Source organism: Electrona antarctica (assembly GCF_951216825.1).
Source record: "Electrona antarctica genome assembly, chromosome: 12".
In the NCBI taxonomy this organism is placed as follows: Eukaryota; Metazoa; Chordata; class Actinopteri; order Myctophiformes; family Myctophidae; genus Electrona; species Electrona antarctica.
In genome coordinates this window covers 26,174,506-26,192,090 of record NC_136793.1, presented here as the reverse complement: position 1 = coordinate 26,192,090, position 17,585 = coordinate 26,174,506, and the positions used below count along the sequence as shown (strand labels likewise).

At 42.1% G+C, this 17,585-nt stretch overlaps 1 protein-coding gene across 3 annotated transcripts in view; it reads right to left on the bottom strand.

The window, feature by feature from the left end:
* fancc (FA complementation group C) overlaps window positions 1-17,585 on the bottom strand; it is a 58,255-nt gene that overhangs the window by 9,617 nt on the left and 31,053 nt on the right. For all 3 annotated transcript variants that reach the window (XM_079517134.1, XM_079517133.1, XM_079517132.1), the window contains exons 3-8: window positions 15,959-16,046; window positions 15,456-15,550; window positions 9,424-9,531; window positions 9,232-9,296; window positions 8,099-8,263; window positions 5,248-5,392 (exon numbers count right to left, since the gene is read on the bottom strand). In XM_079517134.1, coding sequence (XP_079373260.1) covers window positions 5,248-5,392; window positions 8,099-8,263; window positions 9,232-9,296; window positions 9,424-9,531; window positions 15,456-15,550; window positions 15,959-16,046 — 666 coding nt within the window. The remainder of the gene's footprint in view (window positions 1-5,247; window positions 5,393-8,098; window positions 8,264-9,231; window positions 9,297-9,423; window positions 9,532-15,455; window positions 15,551-15,958; window positions 16,047-17,585) is intronic.

Sequence of the window (17,585 nt, the reverse complement as noted above, 5' to 3'; positions counted from 1 at the left end):
CAATCAAACGCACGCACACACACTCTCTCAACAACTCCACTTCAACTCCAGTGGTTCTCAACCTGCTTTTTGGAGGGTCCCCGGGTGACAGTGAAGTGACAATTTTCTGTTAAGACTTATTTTAATACCTCAACGAAAAAGAAAGAAAGAAAAGAAAAAGATCACCAACAAACTATACTATAAAAACTGGCCAAAATATTAGCGAAATTTTCAAATAATCAGAAAGAGTGACATATGTGGAACAAAGATAAACAAAATGTAACAACAAAATGTAACTATATATATATTATATATATATATATATATATATATATATATATATAATATATATATATATGTTGATTATCTTGGGGCCGGGGGTTCATGGACTGAAAAGGTTGAGAACCAATGCACTAGACAGATGAAACGCAAAATGAGAAAATATGCAATATCAAACCCCATTGAAAGCTTTGAGCGCTTTATGTCTGCATTACTACATCTACAGTAAACTTACTGTACCATTTATCTACTGTAAATAGACTTGAAAGGTCCGCTTTATTGTAAGAAAAACAACAGCACCACTGGGTGTCACTGTTGCTACATCTGCCAACGTCTGCCAAAGTTCTATCCTATCAGTTCTCATGGGTTATCACTCAAATCATCTCTCTCCTTCCATCATTCTTTCAGTCTTGCTCGCGTCACACACACACACACACACACACACACACACACACACACACACACACACACACACACACCTAAAGCCGAAGCGAAGTCATACCTCATCAAACAACTGTGTTTTGCTCGCCAAAACAAGATTTTTGAGTGGTGTAAACCACTCCTACGACTGGCTTTGTTAGTTTACGTGTCTGTCTGTCTGTCTGTCTGTTCGTACCAAAAAATGAGCATGGTTGCTACGGTCACCCAGTTCTGATTTCATTACGTCAGACATTACGTCAGATCAGAGCTGATCAGGCTATATAAGACCTTACACCACTCAGTTCACACGGGTGTGATTTTTAAAATGAAGCGGCGCATTTTTCCACTTTAAACTTCCAGAGAGCACCACCATCATACGACGAGGTTTAAATTAGGCTTAACGCGGGCCCGTCATGTGTTTTACATTTAACACATTCTAAAAACGCCCCTGCACAAACATTCACCAGCTGCAGTGTACATGCCTGCCTCCCACTCCACGTTCATACATGGAGCACAAAAAACTTCTAATTATTCTCCGGCTATCATCTCGCTCGTATGGTGTGGGAGGGCAGTAGTAAATGGAAGTCCCTGTTCTCTCTATTTTTCCAGGCTCCCTTTTAGAGGTACCGTATACACAGCTTACTATAGGGAGAACACATGTAGATTACCCCCGTGGCTTTGATCCTGCAGCATGACACATCATGTATAATACGTGTAATAATTTGTGTGCCTAAAGAGATAGAAAGTGTAAGCTGCTAAGGGCTCCTGTGTCAGGACTCACGTGTACCTCTGCTGGCCTTGGATTGAGTCGCAAGAGAGGCCTTCTCTCCCAACCCGTGGGTCGCGACCACTCGAGGGGTCGCCAAATTATTGTGGGGGGTCCCCAAATTATTTAAAAAAAAATGTTTTGCAACTGAATGGCTGTAAAGTTGAAATGAAGAGTTTACATATAGTACACATAGTACATGCATACACCTTCCCTAATGATTATGGTTTCAGTATTTATTTATGGTGTATTGTCTCTATTATTAAGGTTATTGTAGCAGTCAATTTATATTGGGGGTCGGGAGGGGGCGGGGCGGGGGTCCCGAGACGTTGCCAAAGCATTTTCGGGGGTCCCCGGCCAAAAAGGTTGAGAACCCCTGTGCTAAGTAATACTATGGGTCTATGGCCACTCTGCTGTAAAGAAATACATAAAAAGATACTGATTTGTGCATTAAGTTTCTTATAAAGGGACAACATTCTACAAATGTAGCCACTCCCACTCAAACAGGGTTCATTAGAGCAGTATTTCTCAACATAAATTTCAATGAGCTCCAGTTTGATAAGCATTTAGAGCCCGCAATTGATATTTTTACCAGTATTAATACATTTTTGAGAGGGAGCACAGACAAATTAAACTATAAGTGTCCATTTTGTCCCGTTGGACTCTGTGTGACAGTCCCATAAGTGTACATGCAAATGATTTAGCCTGGAACCGCGGCACCGCCTCAAGGACAGGACATCCACAATTCCACCTCAGAAACACAAGCTCTGCAGCAAGAAGTGGCATTACTGTCTATGTACAGCTATGTCTCCTTATTACATATATTTTGGTGCTACTGTAAAACTGCTGTCGCCGCGGTCACATAAAGGACCAGCCCCTGTCATAGTGAAGTCAATCAGAGCAAACAGAACCCCCTGGTGTTTCTGTGATGTTATTACAACACTAACATTATTCTCCATCAGCTCGCCATCTATCTTCATAGGTCTGCTGAACGACTGCTCCTCCTTTCTAGGCCACTCAGTTTTAGGAAATAATGCGGCAAAACATTAGGGGAAAAAAATGTTAGATGACAGACAGACGCACGTCTTGTGTGTGTGTGTGTGTGTGTGTGTATAGACAGACATCTCAAAATGATGTGATTAAGTGTAATCAGCGTCATAGTCCAATACATGCAGCTGTACCAGGTCCTGCGCACACGCACGCACGCACGCACGCACACGCACACGCACACACACACACGTATCTGTGTGTGTATATATGTGCCATCATGGTTTCCCCCTAGTGAAAACAGATGGGATTTTTAGCATCCTCTGTACCTTACCGCTAACACTTCAAGGAGGTCAATTACACCATGCAGCAAACATCCTGTTTTTTGGCAGCCGGGCCCAGGAAGTGAGTGTTTATTGTTATTGGACCCGTGTCTCGCTGGGACACGTGGGGGGGAGGGGGGAGGGTTAGCCCAAAACAGGAATGTGAGCCTAATTTCACGTTTCCCATTTTTGATTGCAGTTTAAACAACCAAGGGAGAGGGAGGCAAAAGGAGAGACAAGCCAGTTGGCGACTATGTTTTTTTGTTGGTTTTTTTTAAACCCTTTAACACATGCATACTACTCACTCGCACAAACACACACACATAAACATACACATCTTGAGATCTAAACAAACCCGAAGGGTTGATGAAACCTAAAACGTATGCCTCCCACCCTCGTTAACAGACACATTGAATATGATGCTATTTCTCAAACGTGTGTGTGTGTGTGTGTGTGTGTGTGTGTACACTATGAGTGTCCAATCAGAGATGGATGAGGGAGAATAAACAAATAGATACATGACAGTAAAGATAAACACACACACACACACACACACACACACACACACACACACACACACACACACACACACACACACACACACACACACACACACACACACACACACACACACACACACACACACACACACACACACACACACACACACACACACACACACACACACACACACACACACACACACACAGAGCTGTTTACAAGATCCCGTGTATGCCTTTCCCCCTCCATGCACAGATGATTACCAGCTCAGAAACTCAAGATGACAGGATCAAGTGTAATCAACGGCACAGTCCTATGCTGTACATGAAGCTCTGTACCAGGTCCTACAGTATAGATTGGCTCTCTTTGCCTACGAAGGCTATCAGAACCTTCCAGAACCTCAAGTTCCATGATATTGATATTCCCTCATCGCTTTTTCAACCTCATGCCATCTGGACAAAGATATACACAATCTTAGCATGGAAAAAGGTCCGCTTTAGTAGGAGTTTCGTCCACTCAGCCATCGTGGCATTAAACAAACTGCCCTGTCAATAGGATGGTTTCTGCGTGGCTCACTGTATTGTCTTGGTGATATATGTTGTTTTGTTGTGGGTGTTTAGAACAGACCTGTGAAGATGAATATCCCTTCGGGGACAATAAAGTTTATTATAATATTTATGTTGCCGTTTCCGTTTCCCCTCATAACCAGAACCACCCCTGAATGGTTAGATATGTCATAAAAACACAACTATTTTTGCTGTTCTCAAAAAAAGAATAAGGCAAAAAGGAGTAGTTCACCCAACAAATGACTTATTGTCTATCAATTACACACTCCATGAAGCCTTGAATTCACAGAGATGTTTTTGTTATTGTCACATTCCTGAGACAATAATTGGACGACAGGGTGGCTGGTCAGTAGGAGACTCAATTGAGACTCCGCTGGTCATCAAAGTTTGGGCTCAAAAAAGAAATCCATGAATTCAAGGCGTCATAGGGTGTGTAATTAATAGAAAATAAGTCATATTCTGGGTGAACTACGCCTTTAAGACAGTGGTTAAAATGGTGGTATTGTGTTGCTATAGCATTTGGTTCCAGTGTCGTCATGTCGGCTTGGCCAATCCAGAGCATCCGCACCGCTTTCTCCTCCCATGGATTCCCAGAAGTCAGCGTTAGCACTGCCTCCTGACTGAGCAGGGCCCACATCAGGCTGATGTGTTAGCACTGCCTCCTGACTGAGCAGGGCCCACATCAGGCTCCCAGAACCTTGTGTGAAACCAGGCTGTAGTGTAGTCAGTGGTTCCCAATCTTTTTCTCCTTGGAGCCCGCCCCTTCTTACATCTCCAAAAGGCTGAGACACCCCACATGTGCACGCACACACCCCGCAGTGAGGAGACCCTCTACTCTCTAAATCGTCGGTTATATCCAATAAATCCATCATCATTTCAGACTTTTTGGAATAGATAAAAATCTTTAGCTAAATGATGTTGCAATTAGTCATGGGACAGAGAGTTCAGTACTTATCTAGCATGGTAGGGATTGTGTAGAACTAGCCAAATGATGTGAGATGCTGTTTGGAGCTAGCCAAATGATGTGAGATGCACGCAGAGCAACACCAAATGGTCAACGAATAGTCTATAAAAGCCCATCAAATACAGAAATGGGAATTTTCCGTGAGGTTTGAGAAAATGAAGAGCACAAATCCCCAGCATACGTCATTAAATGGTAACAGTTTGGTTTCACAGTTTACAAAGCAGCTTAGAGTGAGTGCAGTGATATGTAATGCTGGGCGCTATAATGCAGCACAGATGAGTCAAACTGGCTATACTGAGTTAGAATTATATAATTGCTTTCAACTGCAGAAGCCATTTAGCATTGGCTTTTACAATCCAATTTGTGCTGTGGCTGAAAAGGTAGCAAACCTTAGATTGTAACCATAGTACAATATACAACATTCTACATACAGTACAAATACAGTGAAAAAACATCACCCACCAGTAGTGAGTGTGACAGTTTCTGCTCGATGCTGTGTGGTGTAGTGAGGGCAGACTCCACCAGGCTGAGTACTGCCCCCTCCAGGCTGGGCAGATCATGACACCAAAGAGAAATGATGGCCCGCTCCTCCAGGACCAAGCACTGGCTGAAAACACAAGTATTATTCAATCCAAGTGCAGTGGTGGAAAAAGTACTCAAACTTTTTACTTAAAGGGATTGTGATTTGTGACATAAAAAAAAAGGTTTTTGAATATTTTGTTTTTAGGTTTTCTGAGCTCAATTGCACCCAAAAAACCTTTTAACATTCACTAGATTTTCTGTGGTCTGGGGTTTTCTGGCTCAAACAAGTGGTCTGATTTTCCTGCTGTTTGTGATGTCCCAGACTGCAAATCCCATATATGTCAATGGGATTTTCCAGCAGATGTCACTGTGTTCACTGTTTCGCCTGTTTTCATTGCAGCTCAAAAAGGCTTCCAACGTCCAGAGAAAACTCCAGACCACAGAAAATCCACTGAATGTTCAAAGTTCAGGTTCTTTGGGTGTAATTGAGGTCATAAAACCTAAAAGAAAAACGAAAAATAAAAATAAATGAAAATTATTGACATGAAACCTTTAAGTAAAAGGTATCAGTACTGCAATGTAGAACTACTCTGTTACACGTAAAAGTCCGGAATTCAAAATATACTTGAGTAAAAGTACAAAAGTATTGACGTCCAAATGTATGTGCCATTTCAAGTTTTCAAATCATCTTTTGAAAATAGCAGATCTACAAGCTCGCGACGCATTGTAAGCTTTGTAGATCGGCTATTTTCAAATGGCCTAAATATATATGGCTGAAGTGGTTACTAGTCTAAGTAACTAGTAACTCAAGTTTTAAAATAAATGTAGTGGAGTAAAAGTATAATATTTGCCTCTGAGATGTAGTGGAGTAGAAGTAAGTACTGGAAATTGGAAATACTCAAGTAAAGTAAAAATACCTCAAAATTGTACTTAAGTACAGTACTTGAGTAAATGTACTTGATATGTACTGATATTACAACTATTCCACGATCTCCGAATATAGATATATAGAGTATATAGAGTCTGGAACTAAAATAGCTTTAAATTTTTTCCTTTTCTGCTAAGCAGCAAGCTACGGTATATGATTTCTATTTATATTAGGATATTGCGCGACTGTAAAGACGAAACGGAAGTGGGGAGGAGGCTCCACTTCCACTTTATATTTTACTCATGATAGAACTTCCGTTGCTCCAGACTGTGACGGAAGCATTTGGAAATTGCGAGAGGCATTTTTTTTTAAGTATTCTTTTTTTTTTTATAAATAAATGTTTATATCCAAAACCATTTTTTACAACAACAAATGTTTATTCATTGTTTATTTTTACCGACATCAGCTGAAGACTCCCTGTATATCAATCGTCTTTCTACATGACTGCTATACTGAGGAGGAAGGCTTGACTGCACCGAACCACTATAAATTAGTAGCCTTAAAATATATATTTATGCAGCCCACTGTGACTAAAGTAATGGTACACGTACACAATTCAATTCCATTTCAATGCAAAGGAGATTTATTGGCTTATTGGCATGAGAAACATACGTTTGCATTGTCAAAGCAGAAAGCATGTGTCAAAATCTAATAAAAACAGTTTAAGACTAGAAAAAGTGCCCTTCTGGGCACAGGTCTCCACCAGGAGGATAGGACTGTGTGAGATGTTTGGCAAAATGTTTAGTAGTAATATAAACATGTTTGCCTTGTATGGCAATTGGATGATTTGAGGCATTTTGTTCCAATCAACCTGTTTTGCAAAAATCAACCTGTTGGTGGCGCTATAACAGGCCAATGTGAAAAGGGTGGGATATATTCCTCAGCCTAGTAAGAAAATGTGTGAAAGATTTCACGTAAATTGCATGCTGTGTTCATGATTTGAGGCTTTTGTTCAAAACGGGGCAATCTTGCAAACTGTGAAAGGCAATTATAGCCAATTAGGGTGGAATATGAAATATCGGACAGATCCGACTTGAGCACATGACCATAGAGATACTGTGTAACGATTTGTGAGATTTTTGGACAGAATCTGGAGGAGTAATATCCAAAAATGTGTTTTACAAAAGTCGGCCTCCTGGTGGCGCTATAAAAGGCAGATGCGGAAAATGCAGGTCAAAGGTTTGTCCTTGGCCTCTAGGGAGTGTGCATGCAACGTTTCACGCAGATCGGTGCAGTTTTAGGTAACAAATGTGAAAAGCTGCCTCATGGTGGCGCTATAACAGGCCGTTCTGGAAAATGCGGGGCAGAGGTTCATCGTTGGCATCTAGGGAGTGTGTGTGCAAAGTTTGGCATCGACCGGGTTAACGGTGCCGGAGATTAGCTGGTAACGGACGGACGGAAGGACACACGGACGGACGGACACACACACACACGGACGGACACACACACGGACGGAGTGCAAAACATACTCTCTCACCATGCCTTCGGCCTGGTGGAGACAAAAACGCATGGCCATTTCACCAAGAACAGAGTCAAGAATACCAAAAAACACTTCCACTCATGTTCAGTGTTCACTTCATGTTGACCAAGACTTGATTGTCTGGCTTCATGTTGTAGTCAAATATATAGGCTACACGAGTGTTGTTAAGCTGCTACAGTCAGAGCTATATGTTACATGTTGTTTTTAAAAACATAGCACATGCATACATGCTGTTTACATACATGTCTGGTTAGTCCCTTTGCCTTATATCTGTATTCTTCCAATTGTTGAAACCAGCGCTGCTGGTGAAAGGGTCCATGCATGAAGACAAATGCATGTATTGATGGAATCTATACATATGATCAAGTCCCTGAAGCACTTACCTGGAGTAGGCGGAACTTACAGCATTCAGGAAGTCTTGGCAGAGGGTTTCCCTAACACAGGTCACCGGCCGCTGCAGCAATGCTCCAATGAGAGGTGCTGCCTCAGGACATGTGACCAGTGGAATACAAGCCCGAGATGCAGCCACAACATGGTCACATGAACACCTGCACAGAGGTATTCACATTAGGACAGCCAAGAAAAATGTCGGAGATTACTGTCAATTGATTTCCTGCCGCAGAGAATGATGTGAGAGCAAAATGCTCACCACCGTGTGAATATGGTCAACAATGGTATATAGACCATAGCGTCTCTAGCTCTTTTAACCACATGGACCCTAGTGTCCCTATTCTGGTCATGTCACTTTGTGATACGTTGTGAGCTTGTAAGTGAGGCAGCGCAATGAGGCCTATAGTGCAGGAGCCTCTCTCCTGTTTCTGTATCGTGAGCCGGCAACTTGATGTACAAGTACACCCCCTGGACATGACACTAGTATGTCACAGCGACCCAATCCAACTCTTGATGCTGAGTGCCAAGCAGGGAGGCATTGTGGGTCCCATTTTTATAGTCTTTGGTATGACCCGGCCGGGGTGTGAGCTTGTAGAGCGGCTATAATCGCTATTTGACAGTAATAAGTGTCAAAGTATAGTGTTTTAAGTGGTTAAATTTAAAGATGCGAGATTCATAAAATGTTCTATTAAACCAAATTAGAAGAGAAGACTTCTTGAGTTTTGAGAATGTGGTTAGAATGCTGGTGAAAGGACTTAATCTATGCTGGACCTGTGGCCAACAAATATTATGTGGGGAGTAGTGTTGATTTTGACAGCAAATATTGATTTAGTCATATTGAAACTTCAGTTTTAGTTGACTAATTACCATAAGATTTTATTTTGGCGGGTCCGTGAAGGCGTCGTAATGCCTGATTTTACACATGGTTGCATGCTGAAAATAGCCAATCTACAAGCTCGTAGCACGACGCGTTGCGAGCTTGTCGGTTTTCAGAGGGAGCACGACACCCGAGCCCAACCAAGCATAAAATGACTACTGACTAATTCCACTAGTCCCTCCGTAACATTTTAGTCAAGTTTTTAATAATTTTGTCAGTGACGAACATTTTTCTTCAGAGTTTTAGTACCTCTGATTCGTAGTAGCCAGAGTGCTGCAGTTCTTCCCAATCTCCCCCAGCAGCAGCCCCACCATCTGAGAAGTCAGGAAGAGGACAGGTGCCATGATGCATTGCAAACTGAGACCAATACAAATGCACTGACATCGACAACGACAGACTGAAACAAAGCCTCCTGAACAGTCAATAGCAGAGATCCAGTACCTTCCTCAGAACTCTGAGATGGTATTCTGTTGACGGGAAGCCCATGTGCTTCACCAACGCCTGCGTCTCGGTGCCATCCTCTTCTGTAGCGAGCTGACACAACACATTCTGCAGGGGAGAGCGGGCAACACAACGTGCAGCGGATTATTGGTACTTTACGAGTACAGTACATCTTAAACGGCGGACGAGACTTTGATTTGTCCCATGATTCATAACATCAAAGCTAATTAGTTACTGTAAGTATAGGATGACTCTGCTGTTGGCCTCGCTGTGTTTGAACCACACAAAGAGCGATTACAAAATGGAGAATGTATGGACAGCATATGAGAAACATCAAAAATGAACATTCGGGGGGCCCTTGGTGTTTTAACAAGCATATTTCAGAAGGGGCCTCATCATACACTGATAAACTAGACTAATAAACCCAGCTGATTCTGGTCTGGGAATAACTAGTCATAATGAGGGAACAAAGAGAGTGGGCACCAGACTCCTACAGTAAGTCACAGCTTGGCTAAATCTTACCCCAGTGCTTCTCAACATTTGACATTTAACATGGCGCAGCGCAAATTTCAAAGACCACTTTGAGGTGGAGAGCGCATCATCACGGATGGATTTCACTAGATTTTAATGATGCTGAAGTAAGTTACACAACATTTTCTTTAGAAAGCGTATGCCTGAGCATTTTCCAGCGCGCAAGAGTGGGCCCTTATACCTTCACTGAAGAACCAGTCTTCTAACGCGGGCCTCAAAGTTCCTGAAATGTTACGAGTTAACATTTGGCAACTGATTCTCACATTAGGACTCCCTCACTGTAGTGATGGAAAGTAAGTAACCACAAAAGACCTATGCCTTTAAGTCAGTACATTATCTTGAAGCTTTGAGACAAGTGGTAGCTTCTACAGTCATTCAATCCTAGAAAAAACATTGATTCATTGGTTACAAAAGTTGAAAGGTGTGTCTACATATATAGTCCAAAAGTACCAGATGAGGCGCCACATCTTCAGTACACATCTGTTTCTGAAACTCTAATAGACCAACAACACAGAGGGAAGTGCCACGCTGCACAGAGCAGAATGAAAAAGGACAAATCCCCTGCCGATTGCCGATAAAGAGAGAAAATCTGTCACATACAGTGAGATCGAGAAAGCAAAACAGAGAGGGAGGGAGGGAGGGAGGGAGGGAGGGAGGGAGGGAGAGCGAGAGAGGCTAGATGTGGTAAGAGAGAGACAGAGAAAACACAAACGAAAATGAGAAGAGAGCGAGGAGGGAACCAAAAATCCCTAGGAGAGGAGTTGTGCAGTACTGGTGGTGGGTCTCTGTGGTTTCTCTGGCCAGGCTCTACAGCACGCTAAGATGCTTACCCTCCACAACAACCCCAATCACTACCATGTGATCTCCCTCAAACCCTGCACATTCAGTACTTACAAAACCACTCACACTTATCCCACCCTGGGCAAGGAAGCACAGTGGGGCCAGGGACAGAGAGAGAGAGAGAGAGAGAGAGAGAGAGAGAGAGAGAGAGAGAGAGAGAGAGAGAGAGAGAGAGATAGAGGGAAAGACTGTTTGAGGGAACAGCAGAGGGAGAATGGAACGCATCAGAAAGGCCACATTTTGGAGGGAAAGAAAAGGGTGTGGTCAACAGGAATGGAATGGAGTATTGGTGAAGATAATTCAGGTCAAAAGCCATCTGTCCTTCTCTCCTTGAAAGAAGTAACCAAGCTGGGGTTTTTTGGGGGGGCCTGGACATGCTGCTGGCATAAAAATTACCCCTCCATAAATCTAAAATTAAAACAGAAGATGTAAAAGAAAAAAGAAAAGAGGACTAGGCAGGCCTTGTGCTGGTTTTGATGGGTGCCTCTGACTGCTGTTAACAATTACTAAAGCCATGATCAAATTCTCCCAAAACCAATAAAGGGCTCAAGTATAGCCTGGAACAGTTAAGACTGCAGAGACGCAAACCAAGAAAACATGGAGCGGAGTGAGGGGAAAGGGAAAGTAGAAAATATCACAACTTATGTATGTAGTCAACTGGGTTGAGTATGTCCTCATTAACCTTGTCTCACTAGAAAACAAATTCTACAAAATGTATATGTAAAAAAATATTTAAATGACTATGTAATTCTCTCCTCAATCATTTACTACACAAGTGTCATCGCTGTTTAAAATTTATTTAAGGCGGAGGGGAGAACATAACATTTGAGATTAGGGGTACAAGCAACAATTAATCAAACTAATCAATCAATTGATGGGGAGACTAAAATGTATACTGTATGTATGCGTTTCTTTTTCAAAACGTTTAAAAAATGTATAAAATAGGGCAAGTGGTGAATCAGATAAATCAATTTAGTAAATGATATAAGAATAAAAAATCCAAATAAATCCCACATTATTCAATTAATTGAAAAAGTAATGAATAAAATAATTGCTAAGAAATCAGTCAAATAGTTGCAGCACTAGTTGATCTGCGTGTCAGTCAGTTGGAGCCGTTAAACGTTGGACCACACAGAAGGAATAAATGAGTTGAACCAAAGAGAACAATTTCACTGAATGCCGCTCTCACAAATAAAAAACCAAAGAGGGACAGACAGAGGAAATGTGAGATGAAACAGATGAAAAAACCAACCAAAAAAAATGATATGCTGCCTGAAACCCGGAAAAGAGCCACAGTGGCTCGCAGGCCCCGAGCCCTTTGCCCTGTGTGCACACATCAAAACCCCACTGTCTCACAGTCCTATAATATTATACCCCTACTTTTCTTTATCTGTCATCTCCTGCGGGATCACACCATGTTACTATGGTACTGTGTGGTCCCCCCGCCCCAACTGCCATGGTAGGATGGAGGAAAACAACCCAAACTGATCTAAAGACTAAAACTTGCGTAGCCCTCAGCTATGCGGCTCAGCCCAGCACCCATCAAACACAGCCAGAAGACTCAGATGTGGAGAGAGGGAGGCAGAGAAGAGCGCGGGAAGAAGGGGCGGGTGGAGGGATGAGACCCAGAGCGGGAGGAAGAAGCCGGGTGCTCTCACCACATCTCTCATAATTAAGAGGGAAGAAATTAAGACATGGCTGCTGACGCAGTGTAGCGCGACAGAACGTGCATATCCTGCACATGAATGTACATGCAAACATGCAAGCATGCAAGCATATACGCGGCAGTGTTTAAATGCCACTTAACGCTAGACCATGAGCCCATTACGGCGGCAGCGAGACAACAATGCTGGGGAGATGGATCAGACAGGGCTAACAGAAAACAGGCTGTATTCTGCATTCCAGGACAAACGGCAACAACACAACATAGACACGCAGGGACAGACGCAGAGAGAGACGGACCATCTCTAGCCTAAAACCATACAGCTGCCCTGTTCTCCCAGAATGTCTGATCTGTGGCGAAGATGCAGCTTTTTTTATGTGTGCTTCCCTCAATACTTCATCATCTTACAGAGACAAAGTATCGAAGTATCAATCATTAACAGAGACTAGAGACTTCTATGGAATGGAGAGAAGCAAGAGGAGCTAGAGTTGATTATCTCTTTGTTTTGGTTTGCCGTTTTGAACACTTTTATCCAGTGCCATAACGTATTCATGTGGATACAGTACTTTCAGTTTAAGTCAGCCCCAAACTCTGTCCGAGTCTGTGCCATACTACAGTATACGTTATCTGTTGCACACATTGCAGCGTCATATGATGCTATACGTTTTTGGATGCTCGTCAACAATGTCATAGAACTGTTGGCACGAAAGAAAGCATTAAGCAATCATTATTAAGGCAACATCTGGTTCATCTCAATGAGATTCAGTGTCATTTAGCGTTACAAACCCTCTGGTGCACCTTTCCTATGTCTGTCCAACGGCCGCCACTCGCATATCTCTTCTCTGACACCGGCACGCGATGTGGAGCTGAGCGAGGCTATGGAAGACGAGGCTATGGAAGAATGTAATGTAACTACACACCATTCCCTCATCCCAGTACAACCATACGCGCACACACACCCACACGCGTGCACACACCCACACACAACACCATACCACGCACACATGCACTCCACTTCCCCAGTTATAGGTCAAAGACCATCTGGAAATTCAAAGTTTACTTTAAAGGCACTGTTTTAATTATCAAGACGTTTTATTAGATGAGAAATTAATCAAAAGAATACAAACACAAAGTTAATCTGGACGAAACGTGAGCGCTCCATATTGTTTATCAAAAGCCATCTGTGTGAACCCTGTGAAAGTTTAAAATCCTCCTCTCTCGCTCTCCGTCCCTCTATTCTGTGCGTGTTAAAAACAGTAACTTCACACAGTGAGAAGTATCAACTAACGCTGGTAAAAAAAGAAATTAAGTCTTTCATCCGTTCTGTGGGTGACAACTGACACTGAAACAGTAAATAGTTCTAATTTGCGTTTCAAAATATGGTTTACGGCTTTGGGCAAAAGCTTTAGAGGTCCAGTCAAGGTCCTTAATCATCCATTTGCCATTGAAGCAGAGATACAGAGAGCTGGAAGGAGAAGTCCCATTAAAGACAAATTAGACAGAAAATAACTTCAACAGCCTAAAAACAAGTCGAAGAGTGATTCTGTCAAGTTGTTGGGGTCGTGACAACAGAGTCCTACATCAAGGCTGTTTAGGCCTAATTAGCACATAAACTGCATATGATGATATGTTGTTGCTGTCGAGTAGAAACCTTGTATGACTAAACCTTTAATGCATTTCCTAAATGAATGCCTTACTTCTTCGTACAAGAGTGTCGCACAGAAGAAGAGAAAATAGCCGATCTATAAGCTCACAACACATTGTGAGATTGTACTGTCTGTAGATCAGATATCTTTGCGTTTTGTGAGGACTTAAGTCTGTCTGTAGGTTTTTTATAAATACTGCATTTAACTAATGAAAATATTTGAATAAGTGCTTGAAATAACTACAGTACATTAGACCAATTGGAACACAGGCTATTTTTCCATGTCCGACTCTTTTGTCCGACTCCTTAAGAGTAATGGTTTTGGACACGTTTTCCACTTGATATGTGATGAATGCATGGAAGAGAGGTGTCGTCGAGAAGTGGGGCTGAATAAAGAAGCAGAATTATGTCACTGCCAGTATTATACGTAGGCGGTGATTATCTCGTAATCAGAATCTCGTAATCTCATAATATGAGATTCATTGTGCATTCTATTGGAGTTTTTTCTTTTTTTCCCCTTTAAAATAGGGATTAAAGCAAAATGATGATTTAATGGTGATGATATAAAATTGCAAACATTCCGGGCTGGATCTATGAATTGATATCAGGATTTTTTTAAATATTAAAAGCAATAGAAAGTTGACATTTTAATTAGAAAAAACAAAACAAAATAAAACATGCTGTCGAGTTTCGGAATGTTATACTGCACAATGACAGAATCGCTTTGTTCGCTTTCGCTTATATGCCAAAAGACCTGTTTCACTGTGCAATGTAAGTCAATGAGGAAATATTGAGGAAATCTCTCCAATATTTGGAGTTAAATTATGGCAAGGAAACTACACAACCCAAACGTCTACCAAGTGATTAAAACCAGTGAAAGAAAACACTAATGCCATATCACGATATTAGGATATCCAAAATCCCAGACAATATCTAGGCTCACACTGTACCACAATATTGATATAATGTAATATCACCCAGCCCATATTGCTTACATAATCACTCTACAAAAAGTAATGAGAACTTGCCCCACCTCTGTTTTAAATCATGTCTCCAGTTTTTTATAGTAAAACACTTCCCGTAATGCGCATAACCCTCGATCGTCACTGTAAGTGTTCATAAGAGTGTTCATTGTTTTCTTTTTGCGTTTGTTTTTAGATTTTTATGGCCATTTGCACAAAAAAACACATTATGACAAAAAATGCTGACAAAAGATGAGTGAATGATGCATGTGTATCCCATTTACTAGACCTTGTGAAAAAGCCAACCCTAATTGGACTCAAACTTTTACCCATCTATCATGACTCTAAATGAAAGGCGTATTAACAGAGATGGAGTATCTCCAGTCCGTACCCTAATCCACTGGTTGGCCTTCCTCTCCACCGCATTGCTTGGCTCCTCAGAGTACAGACACCACATGCTCTGGAACAGCAGGCTGCGACCCTCAGCTGGAAAACAGCGCCACACAATTCACGTACACACAAAACAGATGTCAATCCTGTAGTCAAAAGAGAGACTGTCAATATGTTCACAGGTTTTGTTGGGGCGTTACGACAACTTGGATCATACCAAATGACAGCCTGCTTGTTGATCCTAAAGTGCAAAAGGCCTGAGCATCAATTTTGCTCTGGCCAGTTTAACAACATTAAATACACGAGACATTAAAGACATGTTCACACGGTTGCCATTTTTGTTCTGTACGTTTGGCCACCATGTGAATAAGGCCATGGTTGCACTTAGGTCTGGGCAATATATTGATATTATATAAATACTGTGATATTAGATTAGATATTGTCTGGGATTTTGGGTGTGGTTTTATGATAATATGAGATATGTGTTGACCTTTCTGAGCTCACCATCAGCAGTGACACAGGGGTTCCAGCAGAGTCGGCCCAGGACCTGGCCTAGGAACGGCAGCCTCCTCATAGCCTCTGTGGTGGAGCTCTAAAGGAAAAGGAGGCACAGGCATCCAGGTTCAGATTAATGTGCATTCAATAGCTGCATTACATATAAAATACATGTGAATCTGAGCATGCTCGGGTGCAGCAAATTGTACTAGCTTTCTAAAGATCAAGCAACATTTCTTCCCCCCCATACTAAAGCATAAAGCAATATTAGGTATATTTGAATGCAGAGTGCATTATGCACTACGACACGAAAAATGGTGGACCCTGGTGTAAACAAGTCTTGTGCTTTTCATGGTTTCGTCCACAAAGTAACAGATTTTGTATTGACTTGGGTCATTGGTTATTATTTTCCGCCCAAAACAGTGTACATTTATGTGTTAAAAAGTTGTATTCATGTGCATCCACCCAGCTCTGGACACACCCAGAACCACCCACTTGGTCTCACAAAGCATTATCACAACAACAATGCAGGTGTAATTAGCTGCAACAAATAAAACAAAGCGTTTTACATAAATGGATTAAACATATTTTCAGTTGGGGTCTCCTGAGGAGCTCTACAGTTACAAGGGGTGTCAGGTGTGTTCCATGAGGTCTGCTGCTGGATCGGGGTAAAGAAAACGAGGACCACTCCCTACATCCCCAGTGATGAGCTGATTCAAATCACACATCCTTCCAGCAGGCTTCCAGCAGAAGGACTGGGACCTCCTCCACCTGTCCTTTTTCCTTTGTGCACCCCTGATGCCAGTAGATCTCATGTTCAGACTGGAGCCGGAGGAGGGACCTTATACAGCGGATAGCTCTCTCCATGAGACACCAGAGACAGCACCTCCGGCCTTTTTTTGGTGCATGGCAGCAAGACCCCTGTGGTTGGGTGGGTGTGGGTGGGGGGGGGGGGGGGGGGGGGGCTTGTGTGGTGTGCATTGGACAAGGCAGGGACTTCCCAGCATGCCTCGGGGAGCACACACGTTTTTGATTATTGTTTTATTGTCACTGAATTAAGTTGTTTACCATATGAATGTGTTGGGTGTGGAATTTATGTGTTGTATTGTGTTATATTATAATTGACTTTATATGTGTCAGACCATAGGGATAGGGTTATATGTGGGGAGCACCCCAGTCCATTATGTGGTCAGCATTTGAGCTGAGACACATTTCATGTTAGTGTTATAAAAGAGTATCCCTAATCCCTATCAAAAGTCATCACGACTTCCTTTCTCCATTGGTTTTATGTTCTATAAATGAATTAGCTTTGTGGATATAGTCTTTTTATGTGAATTTATGTCCCTTAAAATGTTTTGGTGAAGCAGACAAGCCTTTTTCTTTTCCAAGAAAAGTGGCAGCCGTGTAGAAGCTAGTGCAGAAATGTGTCATTCCCAATAACCATAACCATTTACCCTAGAATATATGTCTCTATAGAGGACAGTATGTCAATGCAACTAGCAGATTTGCAGTAGTTGGAGGTGGTCCCCCTCTCCCTACTCTTCCATTTAGAAATGTCTACCCTGGTGTCAGGTAGGGTACCTATGTGTCAATAAACGTTATTTGAAACAGACGGCACACTGTGGACACTAAATGT